We start from the raw sequence: 25,900 nt of genomic DNA on the forward strand, positions 1-25,900 counted from the left end.
ACTTCAAAATCTTGAAAATTGACGGTCTAAAAATACGGTACAAGATGCACTATTTTCAAAACTTGAAATCCATGCATCTTGATGTAGAGATGATCAATTTGAGGATCTTTGAACATCAAAACAACATCTTCTAGTAAAATTCTTGAGATGGCCTCTAATTTGCTTGTTTAGAGCCTCAGCTCTATATACTGTTTTTCCAAAAACACCTCTAAGATTAAACAAAAACCAAGTTTTTATGATCAAATCTAAATATTTAAGAACTAAAAGTCCTTTTTCACTTTAATAAGGATTATGGGATCCTTGAGTATATCCCAAAATTTCAAATCCAGAAACCCCTCCTAAGTAGGTCTGTTATCCAAGGGAGCAAGTAGAGTATGCTGCCACATGAGAATCCCATACACGCTCATGGTAACTTGAAACGTGGATGAAGCATCCCCACCATTTCACAACCATGAACGATGCATATATACCATGATTTTTTAACAATAGACAAACATTTGGAATAGTGGTTCATCTCAGCCATCGATCGATCTAGAGAAAGGGTTGTAGAGCCGATAGATCCGTGACTGTATATTACACCATACACATCCTGTTTACTGAATCGTTGGTCTATTAATTTCAAAGCACTCAACATGATATTCGTAACCATACTGGCCTAAAATCACATTAACTTTTTCTTATTGTCTGGTTCCTTCCTCCTAACCAAAACTTACATAGAGTTAGACACACAAAAAAATAAAAAATAACAAGAAACTAGAAATTATGAAGAAAACCCATATAATAACATATAATAATAAAAAAAAATTTCATAAATTTTATTTTTATTTTTATTTATTTCTAAATTCAAAATTTCAAAACCTGTCCTCTAACCCCCAAATACCTTTATCTATTTTTATTTCAACTTTTAACCTAAATGAATTAAAAAAAAAAAAAGCCTTTTTCTAACTTTTTCTTTGACGTGTTTCTCTTTCTAGACTGTTTTTCCTCTCAGCCACTCTGCTGCCCCATTTCCACCACCTCACTGCTCCCTCTCTCCTCCTCTCTCACTCCCCTTCCCTGTACTCCGCCTCTCACACTTCCTTCTCCCTGCTCTCTGCCCCTCAGCCGTCCCCTTCAGTCTTCTCCGCCAACTATCGCACCCTTCTCACCACCCGAAATCAGGCAGCAACCTGGCTGCCGCGTCCTCCAACCCACCACCAGCTGCCATCGTCCTCACCTCACTGCCCTTCTCTGCAACCTCCCACTTTCTCTCTCTAAAAACCCTGTCACCATCGCTCCTATGGAATCACAAGCTGCGTTCCAAGGTTTGATCAGGTCAGGGTAAGATAAAGGTTTTTTCCATTGTGTTTTTTTGTCAGAATTAGACCAGAAAGTGGGGCTCTGTATGGATTCTTGATGTGGGTTTTGGGTGCTTTGTTTAATTAGGCGCTGGTTTGATTCTTGAGTTTTTTTTTTTTGGTATATTTACTGTTGTAGTTTTACGGATTTTATAGTGAAATTTGGGAGAGAATGGCTGGATTTTGGCCGGAAAGTGAGCAAAATAGGCTGGTTTATAGTGATGATGGGGAAATTCGCTGGTTTATCAGAGGTTTTCTTTTCTTGGGTTGAGCAGGGCGCCGGAATTTATTATCAGATGATTTAGCCGGAAACTTTCGCCGGAGAATAAGGATCGGAGATTTTCTTGAGGTGGGTTTTAGGGGGTTTGTGATTTTCTTGACCCTGAAAGCCTGAATGACCGGAATTTCGCTTAGAATTACCGGAGGTTTTTGTTCCTCTATAACCACCAACGCCATCGCCAATTTGTTGCTGTCCCTTTTTCTCTCTCTGAAACCACCGCCATCCCTTTTGCTCTCTCTAAGATCACCACTGCCACTGTGCTGCTGCCCTTTTTACCCCTCTCTCTGTTGATCGGCCATTTTACTCTCGCCTTCTTGATCGGTAGCCTCTCTCTCTCTAGATGGGGGATATCCAACAGCAAAACCTGATTCACTAATGTGAATGCACTTTTCAAAGTATATCAAAGCGCGTTCTCTTGAAGCACTCTGTCACCAGTTTCGGTGCCGCAAAATTATGGTGGCCACAGGTTTGCAGGAAAATGCGGAAAATTTTGCAGAGGGGTTTGGTAGGTTGATAGGGGGAGAGAGAGAAGAAATTATGACGAGAGAGGGCTTTAGAAAAATATGGTTTTTTTATAAATTTATTTGGGCTAAAAAATTTAATAAAAAATAAATAAAATACGTTTCATGTGTTAGCCGATATAATAAAGTGAATTTTTATGTAGTAAGATAGGTTTTATAACCTTAAACCAATGGAGAGAGGAAAGTTAAAAGTAAAGTCTATCGAAATATTTTCCCTATAATAAAAAAAAGTTGGAAAATTGAAATATATTAGATGTTTTACATGTTATTGTAAAGTGTTTCCATTACTATTTAATAACCCGTAGCCGTAAAATAAAACGAAAATGGAAACTTTTCCTTTTGCTGCTCTTAAAATCTTGAAAGTTGTTGTTCCGGAATTATTTAGGGACTGAATATAATGCGACAATTTATCTTTGGTATAGGGGCATCACAATTACTTATAATCATTTGATGTGAAATCTGATTGTTTGGATGTGTTCAAAATAATTTTTTTAAACCGAGAGCTTGGTCAATGAAATAAATACAGTCACCCACCATTTTGTATCAAAAGTAAATAATCTCATTATATACTTCCCAATTAGGGATATTTATTGCCCATTACCTTTTAGTAAATTATATGGCCTTTTTTTAAAGCGAAATCTTTATATAGTTTTGCAACCTTATACTATACTATTGAAGCACCTCAAAAATTTAGTAGAAAAGAGTGTTTCAAAGTTGAAAAACTTTCCAATTGACCATCTTAACATTAAAAAATAGATATTAAAAAAAAAAAAAACTTGAAGTCTTAAAACTAGTGTATCTTATAACAAATTATTTAAAAATTCTATTTGCAAGGTTTTCAATTATTTATAAATGTGCTCGATCTGTAGCAATTATAGAAATTTAAATATTATAATCGGAGTTGAACAAGGATCTTCGAGCCATCATAAAATTTATGTACCAAAACTACCTCTTCAAGCAACTTTCTTAGAGAGCACAGTTTTGCTACCGGACTCGCTACCATAATATGCCATTACGGATTGGATTCGCTATTTTCAGGGCTTTTTATGAATAATAATAAAAAAAGCCTTACTAGATTCTATTTTTAAGATATTGGACTTGTTAAAAACTTATTTTGTATTCTCCTTTCCACTTTATAGAGAGGCCAATAGACTATTATTTTAATTTTATTAAATAAAACAATAATAATACTAAATTATTATTATTATTATATTTTTATCTTATATAGTAAGGCTCATTGATCTTGAATACTAAAGAAAATTGATTATTATTTTTATTTATTCTTATGTTAAATTTTGTTTCTATCTCAATTTTGCCCTTTAATTTTGGTTCATAATAAAGAGTTCAAAAGATGCAATAATACACATAGAAAATAGCAAGAGAAAGCTATTATTGTCATCAAAAAACTATTGTAATGTTAAAATATTCATAAAACGCAAAAATATAACAAAATACAGTTAAAATCATAAAGGGCTAAGTTGAGATAGAAACAAAATTGATATAATCTAGTATAAGAATCAAGAAAAAAAAAAAAATCCTTTTTTTCCATCAGCAATTAAGATCCATAGGCTTTACCTTATACGATAAAAATAACTTATAAAATTAAAATTAAAATGTTATTTCATAATAGAGGTATATTACAGCTGGAAAATAACAAGCAAAAACTAACATAAATAAATAACTTATAGGCAATCAAAATAAAAAATAATAAAAATAAAATAACAATAGTATTAATAAGTATTATTTTATTGCTATATTCAAATTTGAACTATTCAAGAATCTAAATCCTTTGTTTTTTCAATCTAATTGAGTTTCATGATCTATAAAAGAGATCAAACCACTTATTTTCTACATGTAAAAAAATCATATTACAATTTGATAATATACTACTATTTTATTGCTATGTTCATGTTTATAAACTATTCAAGAATCTAAATCCTTAGTTGTTTTCCTACTTGAGTATCACGGCCTAGGAGAGAGATAACAAATTACTTATTTTCTATATGTACAAAATTCATATTACAATTTGAAAAATATATTGTATAGAGATAGAGACCGACATCGTACCTTCTACTTTTCTTTAGAAAAATATTTTCGAACTAAAAACTCCTTATGAACTTGAGATATATATATATATATATATATATATAAAGAGAGATATAAGATGGTGCGTGATTGACTTTTGAGCTGGGGCCTTAGGGTTTATGGTGAGAGGATGGAAGAGGTTTTTCTTCAAAAGATATTGAGAGGGAAATATTGAGAGAGATTTAAAGGAGAACGAGATGTGTGAAATAGGGAAAATATTTTAGGAGAGATTTAAGATGGGAGTTATCATTTTAATTGCAATTAATAGCAAGTAGTGCATGTTAGAGAAAATAAAAAAGAGTAGCACATAAAAAAAGAGCTAACGTAGTAGGGAGAGAAAAATAATTAGTTTTTTATTATATGTTATTTGGAGTTACTGCAAGATAGAAAAAAGAGAGAGAAAGATAGAGAGAGAGAAGCGGTAAGAGATTTTATTAAAGAGGGAGATAGAGATAGATATAGAAACCGTAGATGATACCAACAAGAAAGAGATGAGAAATTTTAGGAGAGGGTAGCCGTAGATGATATATGATATAAATAAGAGAGAAAGATAAAAGAGAATTTAGAAAGATATAAGAGATCTTTTAGAGATTTTTTAAAAAAAGGTGTAAGAGGGAGAGATAGATGATATAAATAAGAGAGAGATAAGTGAGAATTTAGAAAGATGTAAGAGCTTTTTCTAAAAAAAGATATAAGAGGGAGAGAGAAAGAGAAAGCATATAAACAAGAGAGAGCTAAGAGAGAATTTAGAAAGATGTAAGAGATTTTTTAAGGAACGGTGTAATAGGGAGAGAGATGATATGAATAAGAGAGAGATAAGAGATAATTTAAAAAGATGTAGGAGATTTTTTAAGAAAATATATAAGGAGAGAGAAAAGAAAAATCATGGGGGGTGGGGGGTGATTTATTAAAAAAGATGAAAGATAGGCACTGTGGCACAAAACAGGGGGGAAGATATTTAAATAAATATGTAATAAGGGTAGAGCAGAAGAGAGAAAATTGGGTGGGGGAGATGCATTAAAGGAAGAAGAAAAATTAGACACGTGATACAAAATAGAGGCAGAGGGAAGATGAAATCTTGTAAGGGGAAGGTATAAGAGGGAGAGAGATAAAGAAAATATAGTGGGGGGTTGGGTGGGGGTGATTTATTAATAAGGATAAAATATGAAACACGTGACACAAAACATGGGGAAAATATTTAAAGAAATATGTAAAGGAAGAAGAAAATAGGGCACAAAAATGGGGGTAGGAAATGAAATCGTATAGATAAAGGGAGAGATTTATCAAATAAATAAATAGGACACATGGCACAAAAATAGAGAGATATTCCTCTCGTTTAATGTTATATATATATATATATATATTACTTTTGTTCCCAATTGACAAAGAGGGTTCTCTCCAATATTACTTTTGTTCCCAATTGACAAAGAGGGTTCTCTCCAATATAACCCTACGAGCAAGGATCTCCCTCTAGTAAAACATTGTTTGTGTTTGCTATTTTGATTCTCTTTTGCTCCATTGGAGCAAATGAATCTCTTTTCATTAATACAATGCCTTATTCTTGTTTCGTTTTTGAACGATTCTCTATAACTTGCAAAGGAAGCTCTTTCCATGAAATAATATAATACTTATGTTTCCTATTTTGGATCCTCTCCACTTTTCTTTTTTTTTTAGCAAAGGAAGCTCTCTTTTTGGGTAGATTATCCTATTTGCAATTCATATTTTGTATCTTTTCAAGCATTCATGCAAAGCAATTTCCTTTGATGGATGAAAAGGTCTAGTCGAATCCAGAATTCTTTCCCGGATTGGAGATATCCATAGCGAGGTGATGAATATATGCCTTTTTAAAAGCTTTCTTTGTTCTAAATTCCTCTACTCAGAACAAATATATTTAAGCCAGAAGATTCTATATTCTCGGGGTGATCCTTGTCTTTCTCATCATGACCTTTTTTTGATTAATTGAGGGCAGCCATACGAATCTTAATCTGTCATTCTTTTAAAGGTCATAACATCATCTCTCTAGAGAGTGAATTTTCGAAGAAATTTTTTTTTATTGGGGTTGGTTTATGGATTTAGGATGTTACCCTTCTGGTCCTAAAGTTACTCCTAGATCAAGTTTTACACGAGGGAGTAATAGACAAAGGCTGAGTAAATTTTTCTCATATATTGAGTGCAGTCAATAGTAAACCCCAAGCCCAACTAATTTCACATATAATACATAGTAGCTAGAAGTGATTATGACTATTTTGTAAAAAGTAAACATACCCCACCCAGACCAGCGCTGGTTATCGAATCAGATGAGGGTAGTAGATATTATTGATTTTTCACCGCTCATATAAAAACGAAAAAAAATACATGGCTGGGCCTTACCAACACCTTTGGCAAAAGCCCAAGCCCAGACCTCGGGCGAAATTTAGTGACCCGAGCCCGGGATGTTCTGGATTTTGCTGATAAACGTTCCATGATGTTTTGCTCCATTGTAAAATGACAAATTTTGAAAAATTGGAAATATCGGACGATATCCGGAGTGGTCATTTGCTATTGCATATCATACAACTATTACAGGCCGTTATATTGGGGAAATCAATATTAATCCAAAGAACCAGAAAAGAGTTAAAAGAGAAGGGAAAAAGGAGAAATATTGGAAAAGCTGTGAATCTCATAGAACTAAGTAAATTTGTCGTAACACTGGTATATGCCATTTCCCTATACAAACACCAAAATTTTATGTTGAGACGATCGATTTTACATCTAAAGGTTAGGGTTGATCGTTACCTTTTTATACCATACATAAACCGATTTATTGTAAACTTTAGCAAAATTTACACTCATATTCTCTCCATATCCGTTATTATGGTATTTCTCCAAAAATGTTGAATTTTACATTCAGAGCCCTTTTTCTTCTTTTTTTTTTTAAAAAAAAAAATCCCAAGATGCTCCCACTTCGGATCTTGAAGTGGTATAGAAATTGTTGACTTTGGATCTCAAGTTCCAAAGTTCAATTCAAAACTTGAAGATTCGAAATCGCAGTAACAAAACAAAAAAAGAAAAAAAAAAACAAGAAAGAAAAGTCTTCATGATTGTGATCTAAAGTTGTTGTCACTTTAGTCCTTCAAAGTTTATGGGGGTATTTTGAAAAATATATAAAAAAAAAAATTGGGTTATAAATGTAAAATTTATAATTTTGGGTACAGAAATGTAGAGATGGATATCAAGGGGGACTTCAGCGTAAACTCCTCTATACTTATCTTAAAAATCAAAACTCCTTCTACAATAACATCCATGTCTATGATATTATGAACATACCGGGTGTTATTTAAGTTGTGTAGCATTCTTTTATTAAAATTGAAGCTGAATGTCGTGTCCATCTCTGATAATTTTATATGCATGTTGAACGTTTATTGAATGAATCAATAAAGCAACTTCTTTATTAGGTGCGGTTTGAGTGAGGGTGCAATTTTAAACAATCAAAGTAAGGCGCACATCCAAACTTTGTTATAAGATGTAATTTTGGTATCACAAATTCTTAGGATGGCCCAAAAATTTATTATTATATTTAATTATAAAACTTTAAACTTCAAAAATGGTAGATCTATTACTGCATGAAAATAAACGGTCCAGACTGCATGATGTACTATTTTTGAGACTTAAAATCTATTTTAGTTTTTCATATCTATACATCTCTACGTTGTGAGATCAATACGATGGTTTTCTAACATCAAAACAGCCTTTTCTGATTGATTGTTCATATGCACCTTAATTCTACCAAATAACGCATCAACCCTATATAAATCTTTTCCTTATCCGATGCATTTACCATTTCGCTTTCTACATGTTACCGTTATTTACCGTAACAACGAATCCATTACCAACGTAACTAACGGTTTTCTAAACTTGTAGCATGGGAACAAGTAGCAAAAGGATGGGAATGGGTACGACCAGTACCAAGGCCCGGTCCTCATCCCCATAGGCCCGACCTAGCGTTGCAAAACAAAAGAACTAAGAGATGAAAATGAGGGGGGAGAAATACAATAAAATAAAATAAAAAGAGGGCCAGGCGATGACTGGCTCTAACCCGATCCTCGGTCCACAGTTTATAGTCCAAGCTCGACCTTTTTAGGGCCTGGCCAGCGGGGGTGGGCTCTTTTAGGGCCGGGCAGAGAGAGAGAGTTTACACCCCTATCCTGTACACATGCAAAAGCCTTTTCTTTTTGCATCCAACATGAACCCATTGGCCATTTCAAAGGCTGTTTTCTGTCATGTTAATCGAGAGAAAAATTAGTACAGTCTATCCTTTTAACCCTTAATAGAGAGAAAAAATAGTACAGTCTATCCTTTTAACCCTTACTCTTTCTTCTGTTCGTTCCTTCTCTCTTCCATTCCCCTCTGTTACTCTCTCTGTAACACTTGTAATTATGAGCCCCTCTCTCTTCAATAAAAGTCTAAAAAAAAAAAAAAAAACCATGAACCCAAACACTTCACAGTACATGGACCAAACCCTGAAGACTGATACCATATCTTGTATATAAGGAAACAGCTATATCTTTCCATCTAGTAATAATAGTTAATAGAAGGTTGCATAAAATCTTTAGCACCAACCTTGAGGCCATCTGTTTGTAGGGTCCCTAGGGGGCAACCAGCTGCTCCTCTTCTTAGAGCTTGCACCCAATTCTCTACTCTCTCTCCTCCTCCTTGGAAGCCTGAAGAGAGAGATTAACTTCAAACCATGGATCTTGCTTTCCTTTTGAGCATCTAGGACTGGAATGAACTCATCATATGCCCTAATTGAATTGAGCCTATAGTACTTGCTCTCCAAGGATTCAGCTGGAACATTCTTTGCTAGCATAGGGGAGGCACCACCCCAATTGTTGGATCTAAAGGATGGGTGTTGTGGGGTGAGGAACTCCAATCTTATCTTTCTCCCTCCTTGCATCATCATATCATTCAAACTATGGATGCTCACTGTTTAGAGAGAGAGAGAGAGAGAGAGAGACCTACTTGCAAGATGTTGAAGATGTTATATATGCATATAGGCTTCACCTAGAGAGAGAAAGATAGAGAGAGAGAGAGAGGAGCAACTTGCAAGATATATAAGATGCTCTACCTGCTTATAGGCCTTTAGGGGAGAGAGAGAGAGAGACTAGCAAGATGTAGAAGATGGTCTATATTCTTAGAGGCCTTTTTAGAGAGAGAGAGAGAGAAATGTTCCCCTTGTTGGATTAGGGTTTTGTCCTCCAAATGGTGCTTTTGTATTGAAATGGAAGCTTTGAAAGATGACAACATCCGGGCGATTTTTTTGAGACCACTTGAGCTGGGTGCGCCACCTGAGAGAGAGAATTTTATTGCACCTATATTATGCTCCCTCAGGCGCATACTTTGCTTTTACTCCCTCGGTTAGAAGATGTGAACTTTTTTTTTTTTTTTTTTTTATGAAGGTTTGGAAACTACTTAATAATTGCTTAATGATTAGTCAGAAAATAACAAGTTTTGAAATTTTAGTTTCCTATCGCGGGTCTCTATTAGATTTTTAAAAAAATTAATTTTTTCAAGTGCATGGTGGGTAAAATTAGGAAAAATTGTTTTTATCGAGGCCTAAAATTTGAAGTCTTAAAATTAATTCTAAATAAGATTTTACCCGAAAAGAGAAGAGTAAAATATCTTTTGGCTTATTTTTTAAGTTGGAATATGAGTTGGATGTAGGGTGGTGTAGTGAGATCAGCAACCCGCGACCAAGAACAAGAGGGCTTAGTTGTGAGCATCGAACCAATCAGTATGATTGTGATATGGAGGTCCATCTCTCTTGAGAATAGCCATTGTTGGGACCCATTTTTCTTAACCACCAGCTAATGCTTTCAGTACAAGTGGAGGGCTACGATTTGATTTCAGTCCGGTAACGAATATAATGGCAAAAAATATCATTTTTTTATACATACAGTTCCAGGATTTTCGAACAAATTATGAAGCAAAGTATTTTAAATATCTTAATGCATATTTTTAAGCTTTCAAACTCTTAAAACTCTTTGATTTTCTAGCTTCTACTTGTCAAACACGTCCTAAAGGAATGAAGTTCCTCCTGATTATATAAGCAATTTTGTTAATTTAGGGCAGTTGAGATGCATTGCATATTTCTACTTTTTCGCATCTTATATCTTTTTTTATGCCAAAAGATTTTATGCTTTTTTGCGAACATATCGTGCATTCACTCCCTCAAGCAAAGCCTTTTCTAATAATATTTTCGGGCCCCAAAGTTTTGGGGACTTAACCGACAACTTAACCATCAATCATCAAAACAAAAATTCATTCACTCTTCTAGTGGGCCTTACAAATTTAACATCCTAAAATAGAATGGAGGACATCTAAAAATTAGATTGGAGAATTTAAGCTTTTAGAATTAAAATGTTCTATTGAAAATACTCATCTAGTCATTCTAAAGTGGATCTCAAAGTTTCAGATCGTGAAAATCTTCCTACATAGGCCTTTTGCCTTAGGGAAATCTTCCTACATAGGCCTTTTGCCTTAGGGAGTAAATCTTCCTACATAGGCCTTTTGCCTTAGGGAGTAAGTGTATTGTGGGCTCCATCAGGGTAGGCTAGAAGCTCTCTATGGTTGCTATGGATGGTACACAAGGAGACTACAACTTTGCATCTCCACAAAGGCCACAACACAAGGCTTCAATGTAATATGGGGTGCCTATGGTTCGTCACTTTCTCACATAGGAAATTTTCTCTGATTGCGAGCATATTTATTGATATATGCCTATACGAGCCTGATTTTATATCTTACAGCTAGGGATGATTGTAAACATTTTGTAAGGTAAACAATCTTATTACAACTATGGATGATTGTAAACATTTTGTAAGGTAAACAATCTTATTGTATACTTTTCCTTTTATTATCCTCTTGTTTTTCTTTCATGACTTTTACTATATTTTCTTTCCAAAGTTGTAAATTCTTTTAACTATATACATACACTTTTCCTATAAGGAAATTATACAATGAGACTATTTACCTTTGGTGCAAAGTGGTCACAATTAATTTTGACCCTTGAATTTGAATTGGGTGACTACATTTATTTCATTGATCAAGTTTAAAGTTCAAAAAAAAATTCTCGAACTTTATGACATACCCAATTCAAAAAGATTTCACATCGGATGGTCATAAGTGATGGTGACCTCCTTATACCAATCGCAAATGGTATCATGTATACAATCCCTTTCTTATATTGTTCTTTTTCTTATTCTTTCTATTGCATTACTTTCTTTTCTTGAGCTGTATTTTTCTTTTCTTTTCTTTTTCTGGGATAAGCTTCTAGCTACAGATCAAAGCATTAGTGACTGCGGTAAGAGCATCACTCTCATAGCATATATGCCATTAGTTGCATGATGTCCTTAAGGGAATACGCAGATCCTATGACACAAAAATGTTCCCCAAATTATCAATAAAGATATGGATTGTGTTGCTTCCCATGAAGGAATTTGTTAAGAGATTCCCAGCCTAGGCACAGTGCACAATGTCTACCTTTGATTCTTCAATCAAAGCATCATTGACAAGAAGATATCCCTAGAGAATCAAATTTTTTTCTATATATCTCAAAACTTGGATGAAGAACTACATGTACGCTTCTATGAAAATACTGGGATTCAAGAAATAGTGCCTTAGAATTCTAGACTAGTGAAAATACTGGGATTCAATAATAGTGCCTTAAGAATTCTCTCTCTCTCTCTCTCTCTCTCTCTCCTGTATATATCAAGCATTTTCACCATGTCAAGTGTATGTGGGATTTACAAGAGGTTTGAGGCACACTTATTGATGATTATAGCTCAATTTGGCTACACTTTTCTATACTTCATAACTGAAGCTTCTTTCAACCATGGAATGAATGTCCAAGTTTATGTGACATATAGGCATTTTGTGGGTGGTTTGGTAATGTGGCCTTTGGCTTACTTCTTGGAGAGGTTGGTGGGTATATAAAGCTTTCCATCTTGCTTCTACTTCATATTTTGGAGGCCAGTTTATAATCTTCAGATCTTTAAATTTCATATTCAATATCATAATAACAATTTCCATGGCAATCTTGTAACTTATGTTTCAAATTCACTTATACACAGTAGAAGTAAGTTGAAATATGTCAAATTTTTAACTTAACACCCTATTATAAGTGGTCTTACATCACATATTTTATTTTGATTAGTCACCACTCATGTGAAAACTGTAAGTTGCTATTTTTTTTATTTTTTTTTGGGTATTTTAGTGTTAGGAATCAAGCTTAAGAATAGTTTTGTTTACTAATATTGAATATTAAGTTTTACCTAACGAAGTTCCATTTTTTTTGAAGGAAAAGTCGCCCGAAATTAACGTTTGCTTTATTCTTTGAGATCTTTGTGCTTTCACTACTTGGGTGAGTTTTTTTTTTTTTTTGCAATAATTTAGACTTGTTAAAATTATAGAATAGCATCTCATTATAGGTTTTACCAAGGTTCTAATATTGCTATTTGGCCTTGAATTCAGAGTTAGTTTGACTCTAAATATGTACTTTGCAAGCCTGAGATATACTTCTCCCACCTTCCTTGCATCCATGGTGAACACCATAGCTTCCATGACTTTCATAATTGCAGTGGTAATTAGGTGAAGAAATATTTCTCATTCACTTCTCTTGCTATCCACTTCTAAGATAAAATATTGTGAATTAGAGCTTATAAAAGTTACATGTTGTCATCAATATCTTTCTTGTCTCCAGAATTGAGAAGCTTGATGTTAAGAGCTTACATGGGATTGCAAAGATGGTTGGTACACTAGTTTCCTTGGCAGGTGTCACCGTCATGACATCGTACAAAGGACCAAGAGTGAGAAACTTATGGAATGCCCTAATTCATATCCAAGGAAATACAATCCATGAAGATTGGGTGAAAGGTTCACTGCTCACAGTGGCTAGTTGCATTACTTGGTCTATATGGTATATTATGCAGGTATGTTGGGCATAATAGGAGAAAACATTGGCAATATAATGTGGATCATTTGGTATTGCCAACGGTTTTTGCTATGATTCATATGCAGATAGTTGAACATCATTCAAGTAGGAAAACATCCCGAGAGGTAAAGGATTGCATACTATAAGAATATTTACCTTGGGCATAAAGAAGTCACAATCACTCGCAGCGGTGAGATTGGAAATCATCTGCGAGTTTGGAAATCAACATTTTGGAGTGTGTTACAAGTTTAGGAAGAACAATTTTTTTAGCTTAGTCAATGACTACACCAAGCTACCTAATTTTACATCCAACGATCAATGATGATTGTGACGTTCTTAATACCAAAAGTAAATGACTTATTGCATACTTTTACTAAAGATAATTGCCATTTTAAGGGAGGCATATTTTCCACGGGGGATCGTCATATGCGCTACTCCATTGGGAGCAGCCACCATAAGATGATTGGGAAGGGAGATTATCTATGAACCACTCTTGTCAGACCCACCATACGCACGGTTTGTCTCTGCTGGTCCGATTCCAAAAATCCAACATTGGGGTGGGCACTAACCAGGGAGCATATCTGTAAGCGTGCTCCATAATGAGCATGATATGTCTTCCCTTTTTTTCATCACGAAATAAGGACAAACAGTGATATTTGAAAGCTTTTAATTTTGAACGGGAGGAACAAGTTTCGGGTTATTGTCTTTGGTTGAGCAGTTTCTATGCCTTGATCAAGGGACAGATCCAGATTCATGAACCCGGAAATTGAGTGAAATCCTCTTAGTGTACAAAGTGCCTGAGTAGGAGTGTTATTTGCAGGCAAGCACACTAAAGCGATATCCTGCGCAGCTCTCCTTGACAACATGGATGTCTCTTCTCGGTGGCCTGCAATCTGCAGTTTTCGCCGCCATTGTGGAGCGTGATCCAAAAGCTTGGACTGTTGGTTTCAATATAGACATGTGGAGCATAATCTATGCTGTGAGTTCTAAATCTCATAAGTCAGATGATTTTTTTTTTTTTTTAAATATATAAGAGGCGCTGTTTATTCTATTATTCTACAAATAAAATATCAATTATTAATTCTTCTAATTGTGTTCCTTCTTTGTGAAAAAAAAACATATAGGGAGTGGTATGCTCTGGTGTCATAATCTTCATCCAGTTGTGGTGCACTAAAGAAAAGGGCCCAGTCTTTGTGACCATGTTCAACCCCCTATCAACTGTTTTCGTTGCCATCCTAGCCTATTCAGTTTTTGGTGAAAAACTTTATGTAGGAAGGTAAAGCATGCTACCAAATTTGCACTACTATCATATTTATTTATTTGTTAATGACCATGTTGTTATTGTATTAGTGTTAGTTAACCTTCACCCTTCTTATTACCATTATCCATATTGATTATTCATATTATTATCAAAGTAGACCTTTCTAGTGACCAAAGTACCTCTTGGAAATCTGCCAAATTATTCATACTATTATCAAAGTTGCCCTTATTAGTGAATATTTTGCATTTCTTTAATAAGATTTTTTCTTTTTTGTCTTTTTCTCTAGTAAGTGAATGGAGAATTGGGGAAGCAAGTCCTCCAATAGGACCACAATGTATTTGGCTGCTATCACAAAAGTAGTAAAAACTAAGAATATTAGAAATGTGGGCACCCACAAATATGTCACATGCAAACAATTTGCCTCCCTATTGGCTGGGCATCCATGTCCACAAAACCACAAGCCTTTTTCTGTGCATAGAGTCAATGCTTTTTATGCTTTTCTTGTCAAAAGGGCAAGTCTGATTACCCAAGCTCTAGTAATCCACGCAATGTTTCTATGGCTCCTTCGGACTTTCCTCTAAGCTGGAAAATTAGAAACATGGCTCCTTTGGACTTTCTTCTCTAAGGTGGAAAATAGAAACATGGGTGACAAAACTAAACCACAGTTAGGTTTGTATCATATTTCTTTGATTATAGGTCACACTCTGAAGGTTTTCTATATGGAATTTTTTTTGCAGTGTATTGGGAGGAGTCATGGTTATAATTGGGCTCTACTTGGTGCTATGGGGAAAGGAAGCTGACCAAACAACATCTGATATGCCTTCTCAAGAATGCCAAGAGAGAAAGGAAGATAATCTAAAAGAGGTCTTACAAGTTTAGAAACAATGTTTCTTTGAGTTTTTTGTACCCCCTTGTTGTCTATCCATTTCCAGTTCAATTATACAAATCCTGAGATAAGTTGACGGCATAAATATGACCTACAATTTTCATTTTCCATTTATTTCTGGAGAGACCTACAGCCGAAAATCTGCAGGAATTTCACATGCTCATTAAGAATCATGCTATACCCAAATTTGCTAATCTTCTCCAGAAATAGACAAGACATCCCAAGAACCAAGAAACTGGGTTAATTTTGATATTGCTAGCATCCAGGTCACTACATGAAATTGATGCAGGACAAGTGCTGCACTTTTTCACCTATACAATAAATATACAATTGAGTTCCATTTGCAATAAAATGAGCAGAAACACATTGCGTGCCTCCTTAGAAGTAAAAGGCTAGTCAAGAAAGTGTAGAGAGAGAGAGAGAGAGAGACCTCTTTTGCAACAGAAGGGGCAACAATACATTGCCTCATTCGAAACAAAACAATCAGAGTACGCATTCAGAGAGAGAGAGAGAGCTAAGCAACAGGGGACCTGAGAACATGATCCTGAGAGGTATCCACAGCTGATGGGGGCATCCATTGCCACATTGCCATACCATTGTAGTGTGGGAAGGCCATTGTTTTGTTGAGTGGTGCTGCAAAAACCGGGGTGGGGTGATGAGCTAAGAAGGGTGGTGATGGTGCACTCATGCCTTTAATTTGCTTCTCCAATATTTCCTTGTCTCCTTTCAACTTCAGCTTCTCATCTCGAAGCTCGTTCTTCTCTGCCTGCACTCACGAAAGACCACCAACCTCAAGCTCCCAAATACTCTGAGCTTCTCGCGCACTTCTCTCTCAATCCAAAGAGATAACAAATAGTTATTCTAAGTAGCTTTTGTTCACACAAGAAGAAAAATCAGTTAACAATTTGCAAATTACATGGGGGGTTTACTCTAGTCAGCATATACAGAAAATTTCCTCAACTTGAAAATTGGCCAAATTTCCCTCTCTCTTTCAGGACAGCACGACACACAACAAAGCTTGTACAATGCCCAATGAATGTAAGCCAACACACTAGTTACCGAATGTTCACATCTCGTAAAATCAAAACCAGGCTTCAAATAACTTACCTTTAGATTCGTGATGTCCTCCTGAAGCTTTTCATTTGCATTTTTGAGCTCTTGAATCTCGGTTCTTAATTGGTTGAGAACACGAATTGCATCACATAAAATTGCAGATTTATCAGTTTTTGGTGGTCTTCCAGGCTCCAAAACACAGCTCAGCTCCAAAAACCTAGAAAATGAGGGCAGAAAAGATGTTGAACATATGAAGTGCGTACAGATGGAACCCAATGTTGGGAACTTCTTGATGAGGTTCTTCAGAGAATAACAGGGGTATATGTATGTATGTGTGAGTGTGTTGGGGATTATTTCTGATGAAGAAAGTTCCAAATACAAAAATAACAATAAAAGAAAAGGAAAATCCATCAGTAATCCGAAACATATCTTTCTTCCCAAATTCCAGAACACATTTCTACAAGGTTTCAAAACAAATGGTGATGGTCGTCACTATTGTTTAGTGATGCATGCAATGTCTGATGTGAGACATAGCAATTACCATAGATATTGAATACAAATCTAAATTAGACAGTGAATATAAATGGAATATAAGAAGTCAATTACAAATAAACACACATGCACCCTTGCACATGCATGTCCACACACACACACAGACACAGAAAAGGACTACAATAATATGCATGGAGAGAAACACCAAAGATAAACACAGGAAGCATGCCTGTCATTCATCCTGTCCCTCCTCATTTTCTCTCGACAGGCTTTGGTTCCAGGACCACTGAAAGATTCTTCAGGACCCCTGTCGACAAGTATCACAAAAACAGTTAAGCCATTTATTTTCACTGCACTATCCTACAATGAAAATTTACTAAACTACGTATATAAAAGCTATTTCTTTGGGCCCAAACTGATTCTCTAATAATAAGTGAATAAAAACACTCATGGAAAACCTCAAAGAAAGAAGACGTAACCATATCTTTAAGCTCCGTGCTTCTTATGTAAGCAGCAATCATTTGACGAGACATTATGATCAAATTCAGAGTTGTTACAGTTGGATCCCAGAGTAGAGGGAATTTGGGCACATGAATATGAAGCATATTTTATATGTCTTTGACATTCAAATCCCTATCATTAAACCAAATTATGAAACTTTTGAAGACCCAGACCATATAGTAAACAAGTACAGAAAGGTGCCCATTGAAATAAAACTTCAAATTCAGGAAATATATCAAAACATCCAACATCATATATATTTGCCTAATGCCTTGATAATCTCCAATTAGCCCGGTAAGACTCTTCATGAAAGTATGTACTTAAAAAGTGACAGAAAGCCAACACATAGACAAAACCTTTACTAAAGCCACATCACTTATCTAATGGCTGCCAACAGTTTTAAGGAGCCATCAATTGCATGGTCCAACTATCTGCACATCACGAAGCCCCCATGATCAGGGGCCGGCAAATGAGCTTGCTGGACTCAATATTCTCTCCAAGTCTCAAACTTATCATGAAGCTTGCTTGACTCAGTGTCAAAAAAAGAAACATGAGCTTTTAAGTCAAAGACCCAACCTTTAACCACAACTTTATAACTGTCCACTAGATTAATAGGCCCAAAGTCCCCAGTATCAAGGGCACTCAAGGTCTACCATACTGCTGTTTACTTACCAAGCTCTTAACATATCCTTCTTCCTAGGAAGTTGTAACTACAAAAACAATATTTTCCTTTACAAGGTTTTTGAATCTCATTCCAAAAGCAGCATTTTCTAACAAATTATTATAGATTCATAAAGTTCCACACTAGAAACTTATTCCAGTCACAACTATACTTTATTTTTGAAACTGTTGACTTTGTATTAAGTTAGAGAGCCACACAAGATACAAAAAATGCAGCCCTCTAGAGAGGGCAAAGTATGGCCAGTAACAGGGTGTCCAGGTCAAAAATGCTGTACAAGCAAAATATTACATCGCTATTAAAAAAAATGAGCCAAACCAAGAAATCTTCTATGATAGTGCTTCAGAAGCGCCCTCCTTGGTAGAGCGTCGCCTACCTGGTTGGCCTCCCTCCAGTTATGTCCCCCTGAGACCTGTGTATGCCTGCAAATATCGAAAATCTCATCAAAGACTGCTGTGAGTCTCCAAGGATGGGTAGCCTCGAGTGAGGCCCAGGAGATAACATTTCTAGGGTCACCCTGTACAACCAAGACTGTGCTCCAAGTGGAGGCCTTCCAATAGCGCTCAGGCTTCGGCATGGTGGAGTCCACAACGCCAATGGGAGAGGCGTAGGAAAGGACAGTGGTACCGTCGTGGTTTCCAAAGATACCACAATGCCCGCCGGACCCAGGTTGCCATGAGAACACCTGTCGAAATTAACTTTGGTTTGGCCGGTTTCCAGGGGCCTCCAAAAGGATGAGTGGGGAACAGGTCTGGAGTTGTGGCATAGAATAGTACACCAATTGAGATGTAGGTCAATCAAGGAGAGGAGCTTGTAAGGGTTGTGGTTGGTGGCCCAGAAAATCACCATGGACCTGATGGCCTCCTTAAGAGACTCCCAATGTGCGACCTGTCCCTGGAATATATTAAGATTGTGTTCTCTCCAAATGGTCCATAGAGTTGCAGCAAAGGAAGCCTTCCAAAGCAGAGAGCCGGACTTGGGCCATGGGAGGAATTGCATCTGCAGGTCGACCCATAGTTGGCTTGCGAAGGTGCAGTGGATAAAGAGATGTAAGTTCATTTTTACATCCTCCAGACACATGGCACAGTGGTTGGGAATTTGCACACCTCTTTTTTGGAGTTGGTCGACCGTCAGAAATCCCTCCGACAGTGCAATCCAGTTGAAGACAGATTTTCTAGGGAATAAAAGGAATACAAGCTCAGAGTAAGATCGAAAGATGGGGGGAAAATGCTAACACAGGGTTGATGAGGTTGTGGCTGAATGAGGAAACGGTGAATGTTTCCAAGGGAGCCGATGACAAAAGAATTTTATCATGACCCTGAGAGGGAAGGAAAAGAGAGTGGAGGATAGAGGAAAGTTCCAAAAAGGCGGGAAGGTCATCTTCTCGAAATTCCCTGCGAAAGTCTAGGTTCCATGCCCGGGAATTCCAACAAGTGCCAAGAGGTCAGCAACCAGGGCACTGGGGTTTCTAGCTAAGCGGTGGAGATTGGGGAAACGAAGTTTCAGGAGGATATCACCTATCCAAAGGTCATCCCAGAATTTGACTCTATCACCTAGAATGAACACGTGTGAAGGTTTTGAAAAGTTGGAGCAGCAAAGAGTGGATTTCTAGAACCACAAGGAATGGTGGCAGGCCCTCTCAGGAAGATATAAGGAATGGAATTAGGTGGTATTTGTCGCTAAGGACCTGGTGCCACAACTGGCCCTCCTGAGTGGCTAATCTCCACCACCATTTACCTAATAAGGCTAAGTTGTTCTTTTGGAGGCTGCAAATCCCCAAACCACCTAAGGTTCTGGGTATACAATCCTGCGCCATGAGATGAGGTGATATCTCTTGATTTCCTTAACAGTACCATAAGAAGTTGTGCATTAATATTTTCATGAGAACGTAACGAGTCTCGTCCTTTCCTTCATTTCAAGGCTTAATCAAATCTTCAAACCCAGGTAAAACTAGCCATATCAATTCAAATGAAGTGAAAGAAATGTTTGTCAACCACAAAAACAGAGGTGCTTAGCAAAGCGATTCTGGGGAGTTAAAATAGAAAAGAAATTCAATCCAAGACAAAGAAAAAGATATTGCCCAAGCTGGCATTACACAAGACCTGTGTAGTCCCATAATCTTTCAAAAGTAAAATTTAGCCCTGAGAATACTCACAAAATGGTATTAATTTTGATGCAAATGTTCACTTCATGTGTGAGCTCCCCACTCAGGCACCTAAAAACCCCACTTCTATATCCAACCTGCCATTATTCTATTTAAAGCAAGTGAAATCACCATCAAAGATCCAGTGAACTCCTTCACAAACAGATTCATAGTTATTTGTAAGTTTCTTGTTTGAGAGAGACTTTGAGCATTTGGTCATAGGCCTCAAAAGAACAATATGCATCAGAAGGCATGGCCAACACCGTGTAACCCAGACACACTCCTTCCAAAAAGATTCCTTGACAGCTCCACAGCTGAATTAAACCTCATAATGCCATTTTTAAAGAAAATAAAACCTACCATGTGAATTATTTGGACTCCTAACATTCCAAGATGCAGTGTTGATATATACCACAAACATTGTTCAAACAAAATGGACCACCCGGCGCCTGCCTAGGCCTGGGCGTCAGTACCCAGGCAGCCTATGCGAGCGCCTAGTTGGGTTCCCAACGCCCAATCCTGGTGGGGGCACCTAGGTACTGGGCCCCTTTTCTCGCAATTAGGTGGCCCCTAGTGGCTTTTTTGGGTCATTTTGACCCACAAATTTTCTTAAATGAATGTTGGGGGTATTCTAAACCCCCATATTGGAAAAAAAATCGAATTTAAGCACCCAAATCAATTGATGCAACATCCAAAAGCTTACCCTTCTTGTATTGGACATTTGGGCTATTAGTTTTATACTTCTCTTTTGTATTTCACCTTGCCTAGATGTGATTGTGTTCATGTGTCAGTATAGAATATGGCATACTCAGTTTGGATTGCATAGTTGGAGGTTAATACACCATGGAATACATATAAATGCAAAAAATACAAAATTGACAAAAATATTTGCATATATATGCTTTTGAACAACACATACATGCAATTTTTCTCCTCAAGGCCCCTGAGGTTCTGGGTGCCCGCCTAGTACCTGGGTGCTGCGTGCCAGGCTGGGCGCCTAGGGGCCAGCTAGCATTTTTTGAAACAGTGACCACAAATATAATCAAGATCTATATTTTCTAAATATATGGTTTCCAAACCATTTCCATTTTTCCTTTCATTAGTCATTAAAATAGGGAATTTTTTCTTATAACGAGACTGCCAGTAACTGATATATTGCAAAAATGTGGTTATCATGGGTGTAAATCCCTGGATAAATTGGTGGTGGCGGTAGGTGGATCACCATAACAAGTGAAACCATTTCCTCTTTGACAGAGGATTCCATTCTTCATAACTAGAGCCCCTACCATCTCTCCATAACTGTTTTGGGACTGATATTGAGCAGAGCTGGAACAGAAAAAATCATCTTTCATTTATGCATTGGTGAATATATTTTGTGCAATTCTATTTTCCTAAATAAAGTTTTTTATTTTTTAAAAGGTTTCATTTAGCACTGTAAGATTGTGATAAGTTTTCTTTTAGGATATGTGGCAGCGCTACTTTTCTTATGTATCTAGGAGTTTTATTTCATTATTTTACAAACCAAATAGCCCTTCCTAAATCAGTCAAAAGACCAAGGAGTTTCTATTCTAAATAACCTAAAATGATGACAAAGGGAAAGACAATATTACACATAATGATAAACATGGATTGATTTATAAATATCAGAATAAATCAATGGAACTTAATGACCGAGCTAGCTCAATTAACTTCTATAGTCCTTAACTCCTAATCTTCGACAAATTTCACACAATCAAATGCAATGCTTCTCATTATTCAATGATGCTATAATGGATTTCCTGCAGTTTCAGTATTTTTTATATCAATAAACAAAAAGAAACATATCAAATCACATTCCTATAGAATAAAACAAAAAATATCATGTGGAATAACTCCTTATAAAAGGGAAAAATAATAATAACTCGTACAACTATGGCATCTATTGTTGCATCCAGTATGAACCCTGCTCTGCACTATAATATGCCAATTCAATCAAACCTAGTGATACATAATCATAAACAAATTGAGTTGTTTGGAAAACAATATATACCAAGTATTTTCTTAGATGAATGATGAATACGATCAAATTGTAAACAGCTTAGATATCTGGTTTTCAAATAAAACCAACTCATCGTACCTTTTTCTCAAGGAAACTTTCTCACATCCTGCATCTTTAGAAGGCTTGCCAATGCCCACACTAGAATTTTAAGATGGAATCCATATCAATTCAACAAACCAAATAGATAGAAAACGCAAACAGCAATATATGATTCTGAGGTTGCACTATAATAAATAAGGGTGGATCCAAAACAAATTTTGCAAGTGCTTCACAGGAAATTGCATATTCTTTCAGGAGTAACTGTAAGTACACTCAAACAACTCTTATGACCTAGATACATCAATCAAAAAACTTTTCCTATCTCAGATAATTTTTTATTTTTTAGAAGATCTTTAATTCTTCAACTATAAACAAGCGAATAGGAGATTTGATTAATGATTTTCCAAATCAAACCACGGTTTTCGGTTCGGTTTAGTAAGGATAGAATACAGTCTGGGGTCCAAAAAGCTCCAAGGCAATGGATGATAAACACTAAATGAATAAAGGGGCAATAGCATCTGCCAAAAGCATAGGAAGGAAGAGATCAAGACCAGGCAGAGCAACTACTAGAAACTCTAAAAGGAAAGTAGGGTTTCAAACTTTCAACTCGTCACATATTTTCATGTAATGAGAAACAATTTCAGTAGTTATCAGAACATAGAAAACTATAATTCCTATCAGACCTAAAGAAAAACAGAACAAAATAAAGCAAAGCACATAGTGAAAATTTCATGTAAAATCTCAACTACAACAATGTTATCCCAGTGATTCAAAAGTTGCAAAGACTGTTAATCTAACTTCATCCAATAACATGAAAATGCAGAGATGAATTGCCAAATAAAAACATCAATAATCAAATAAAACAGTATAGAATTAGCAAATCTTACAATCTATAGTCTATGAAGCATGAATTCTGAAATGATTCACATGATTTCTATGAAATCCACTACTCTATTAGATCAATAATGCAAATTAAAACCATTTTACAACTCTCTCAAACAAACAAAAAATCCATCAATAATGCAAATTAAAACCCTTTTACAACTCTCTCAAACAAACAAAAAATCCATCTTCACGCAAGAGACTTTTTCACTGTCATCAATAAATCCCCAAAATTTTCTCACTAAAAGGACCTCCCCGCATCAATGAATAAACAATATACCCAAGAACCCCACCAATATGTTCATAAAAAAAAAAAAAAAAAAAAAAAAAAAAAAAGAAAGAAAGAAAGAAAGAAGAAAAGAACCCCACCAATGATCCCCAAATTAAGACTCACTCAAATCAAAGACAAAGAAGCATGGAAAGACAAAAAAAAAAAAAAAAAGAGAGAAATCCATAAAAATGGATTATCATACCTGGTAGAACCAAGCCACGAAAAACCAGTGGATGGAACCTCTTCTATAAGGTTGTAGTCCTCCCAAACCCAGCTACTACTGTCCTGAAAAGAACCCATCTCTCTATAAAGAAAAAACCACCGCGATTATTGGGGTTGTTGCAGAAGAGAGAGAAAAGGTGGAATTGTTGCACAGAAGAGAGAGAGAGAGAGAGAGAGATTGTAGAAATTAGAATGAAGCAGTTCCTTCCACTTTTGGGGGTTAAAAACAACTGGAACGAAGACCTGGGAAGCCAATAGGAAGATGATACAAGGGCTAAAAGATTGGCGTGGAAAAGGACCTAAAGGGCCAAGGTATTGGTGGGATTATCCCATAAGCTAACAGATGAAAAATAATCAACATCAATGTATGATGTGTGTATGGATAAATGAGAAGAGGGCCCACTGCCACTCCTGATTATACTCAAATATCATTTCCCCAATATAGAATGGAATATCCTTTCACATTCTATGCTTCTCTATCAATGTCAAATCAAAGCCAATCCATCTCCTCTTGTCCTCTCTTTCTCATGGACTTTTAAGCTTTTCTCCAACAATGATTGTTAAGGCATATTTGATACGCGTGAAAGTGTTTTTTTGAAATAACTTTAGTAGGTATGGGGGTTATTTCACATCAAATAGCTGCTATTTGATGTGAAAAAATATGCTGTAACAAATTAATGAAAAGTTTTAAGTATTTTTATAAGAAAAAACTCCCTTATATGATTAAGTGTAATGATTTTTGCACACCAATTAACAACCACTTGATGTGAAAAAATCTTCAAAGACCAATTAATGTGAAAAACTCTCACACTTATTCATATGGCGTAGTTCTTTTATTTTTATGCATAACTAACGTGCACTTAGCAAGTATGGGTCAATATTTTTAAAAAAACTTGGTGTTTGTGCAACCTACTTGATATATATATATATATATATATATACCATCTAAATGGATTTTTAGTATAGCTTCAATCATAATCTCACATCTAATATAGTTTTTTATTATATATTTTTAAATCATTTTGACATGAAATGTGTCACCTAATAAAAATCAAAAAGTATATTTGATGAATAAATTGGCCTTTCAAGTTATATGGGTATTTCAATTACTTTTTAATCAGAAATATGGCTATCTTTTTTTTATAAGATGTACCCATGGACACACCTTAAATTTTATGTCAAAATGATATATAAAATAAAATAAAAAGGTCATACATTATACACCGTCAGTCATCCAATCAAAGGTTAAATGCTCAAAGGCTAACTTAATACTTTTATGAAGAAAGTTATCACAGTCGTCCATATATATTAAAAAGTTGGGAGTTGCAGTCACAGCTTTAAATTAAAAAGTTGGAAGTAGTAGTCACAAATATTTTATACATGGGTGTGGTTTGTATAAGGCTAAGGCCTAAACAATCAAAGTAAAGCATACCTTCAAATAGTGTCAAAAGTTGTAGTTATAGTACTAAAAACCTTTATTATAGCTTGAAAATTTATGTTCATCTCTAACTATAAAATTTAAAGCTTAAAAAATAGTTCAATGAAGCATATCCACAAACACTTAAGAATCTTGAAAATAGACAGTCTAGATTATACATTACAAGATACAGTATTTCAAAGACCAGAAGACCATTTTTTTTATGTTCATGTATCTCAAGGTCAAGATAATTGGATTTGAGGGTTTTTGGGCATGAAAACTTCTCGAGGTGTATTTTGGAGGTGCACCTTAGTTTGATTGTTTGGGACCTCAACCCTTATACAAACTTTTCCCTTTCTACATTGGTCCCCCACACCTGTATTTTCTCTCATAAATTTCTTCATTTTCTCTTCCTTATCTCGATGAGTCAAATAGAATGTTCCAACCTTCAAAAAGTTGGATGTTACTTTTTTGTTCTCTCCTTTGGGGCAAATATTTGTGAACGTTTCATTGTTTCTTTATGGAAAATTGTTGCTGCTGTGGTAACTCGAGAGCACTTCTTAAATATGGTCCGGCACCCCAAGGACATAGTTACATGAATCTTTACTTGGGACTTGATTTGAAGTATTTTTTTTGGAGCCCCAAATCAACTTTTCTTTGAACTGAAACTAAGATTATCTGGAAGTTTGAAGAAAAAAAACCTAGCTTTAGCTTATGGAATGAAGGAATAAAAAAATTAAAAAAATGTAATTCAGAGATAATGGAGCTGTTTCTTTTTTATTAACTTACATTTACCATATTTCATGATTGCAGTAAGAATTTAAC

The 25,900-nt window shown here is 35.6% G+C and overlaps 2 protein-coding genes and 1 long non-coding RNA gene across 4 annotated transcripts; 1 reads left to right on the top strand and 2 right to left on the bottom strand.

The window, feature by feature from the left end:
* Positions 1-8,091: 8,091 nt before the first annotated feature.
* LOC148781400 (uncharacterized) lies at positions 8,092-9,439 on the bottom strand. The gene is made up of 2 exons (XR_016059789.1): positions 8,572-9,439; positions 8,092-8,477 (listed from the first exon to the last, which is right to left on the bottom strand). It is a non-coding gene; the product is annotated as an uncharacterized LOC148781400 (long non-coding RNA).
* A 2,418-nt stretch (positions 9,440-11,857) lies between these two features.
* LOC18422954 (WAT1-related protein At5g07050) lies at positions 11,858-15,423 on the top strand. The gene is made up of 7 exons (XM_006827438.2): positions 11,858-12,178; positions 12,559-12,621; positions 12,732-12,848; positions 12,961-13,189; positions 14,012-14,170; positions 14,316-14,467; positions 15,190-15,423. The coding sequence occupies exons 1-7, from the start codon at positions 11,985-11,987 to the stop codon at positions 15,329-15,331; spliced, it is 1,056 nt and encodes a 351-aa protein (XP_006827501.1). The 5' UTR covers positions 11,858-11,984; the 3' UTR covers positions 15,332-15,423.
* A 133-nt stretch (positions 15,424-15,556) lies between these two features.
* Positions 15,557-24,205, bottom strand: LOC18422953 (transcription factor ILR3). 2 transcript variants are annotated; one of them, XM_088872692.1, is made up of 5 exons: positions 23,639-24,205; positions 22,323-22,382; positions 17,113-17,190; positions 16,446-16,608; positions 15,557-16,162 (listed from the first exon to the last, which is right to left on the bottom strand). In XM_088872692.1, exons 1-5 carry the CDS (start codon positions 23,734-23,736, stop codon positions 16,130-16,132), a joined length of 432 nt encoding a protein of 143 aa, XP_088728818.1. In that variant the 5' UTR covers positions 23,737-24,205; the 3' UTR covers positions 15,557-16,129. The 2 variants fall into 2 exon arrangements, with proteins under 2 accessions (XP_088728818.1, XP_006827502.2); XM_006827439.4 differs by having other exon boundaries at positions 15,557-16,104; positions 23,639-23,715.
* Between the last annotated feature and the right edge of the window lie 1,695 nt (positions 24,206-25,900).

This window comes from Amborella trichopoda, chromosome 7 (assembly GCF_054954075.1).
Source record: "Amborella trichopoda isolate Santa Cruz 75 chromosome 7, AtrichopodaSantaCruz75HAP2 v2.0, whole genome shotgun sequence".
NCBI classification, from domain to species: domain Eukaryota; kingdom Viridiplantae; phylum Streptophyta; class Magnoliopsida; order Amborellales; family Amborellaceae; genus Amborella; species Amborella trichopoda.

Excerpts from the sequence above, each read along its gene's own strand:
- LOC18422953 (XM_006827439.4), bottom strand. The coding sequence starts at position 17,138 with ATGAGGAGGGACAGGATGAATGACAG. Across the intron at positions 16,609-17,112 it reads AGGGACAGGATGAATGACAG|GTTTTTGGAGCTGAGCTGTG; the intron begins GCATGCTTCCTG and ends CTCATTTTCTAG. Across the intron at positions 16,105-16,445 it reads AGGACATCACGAATCTAAAG|GCAGAGAAGAACGAGCTTCG; the intron begins GTAAGTTATTTG and ends TCGTGAGTGCAG.
- LOC18422954 (XM_006827438.2), top strand. The coding sequence starts at position 11,985 with ATGTCAAGTGTATGTGGGATTTACAAGAGGTTTGAGGCACACTTATTG. Across the intron at positions 14,171-14,315 it reads TGTGGAGCATAATCTATGCT|GGAGTGGTATGCTCTGGTGT; the intron begins GTGAGTTCTAAA and ends AAAAACATATAG. Across the intron at positions 14,468-15,189 it reads GAAAAACTTTATGTAGGAAG|TGTATTGGGAGGAGTCATGG; the intron begins GTAAAGCATGCT and ends TTTTTTTTGCAG.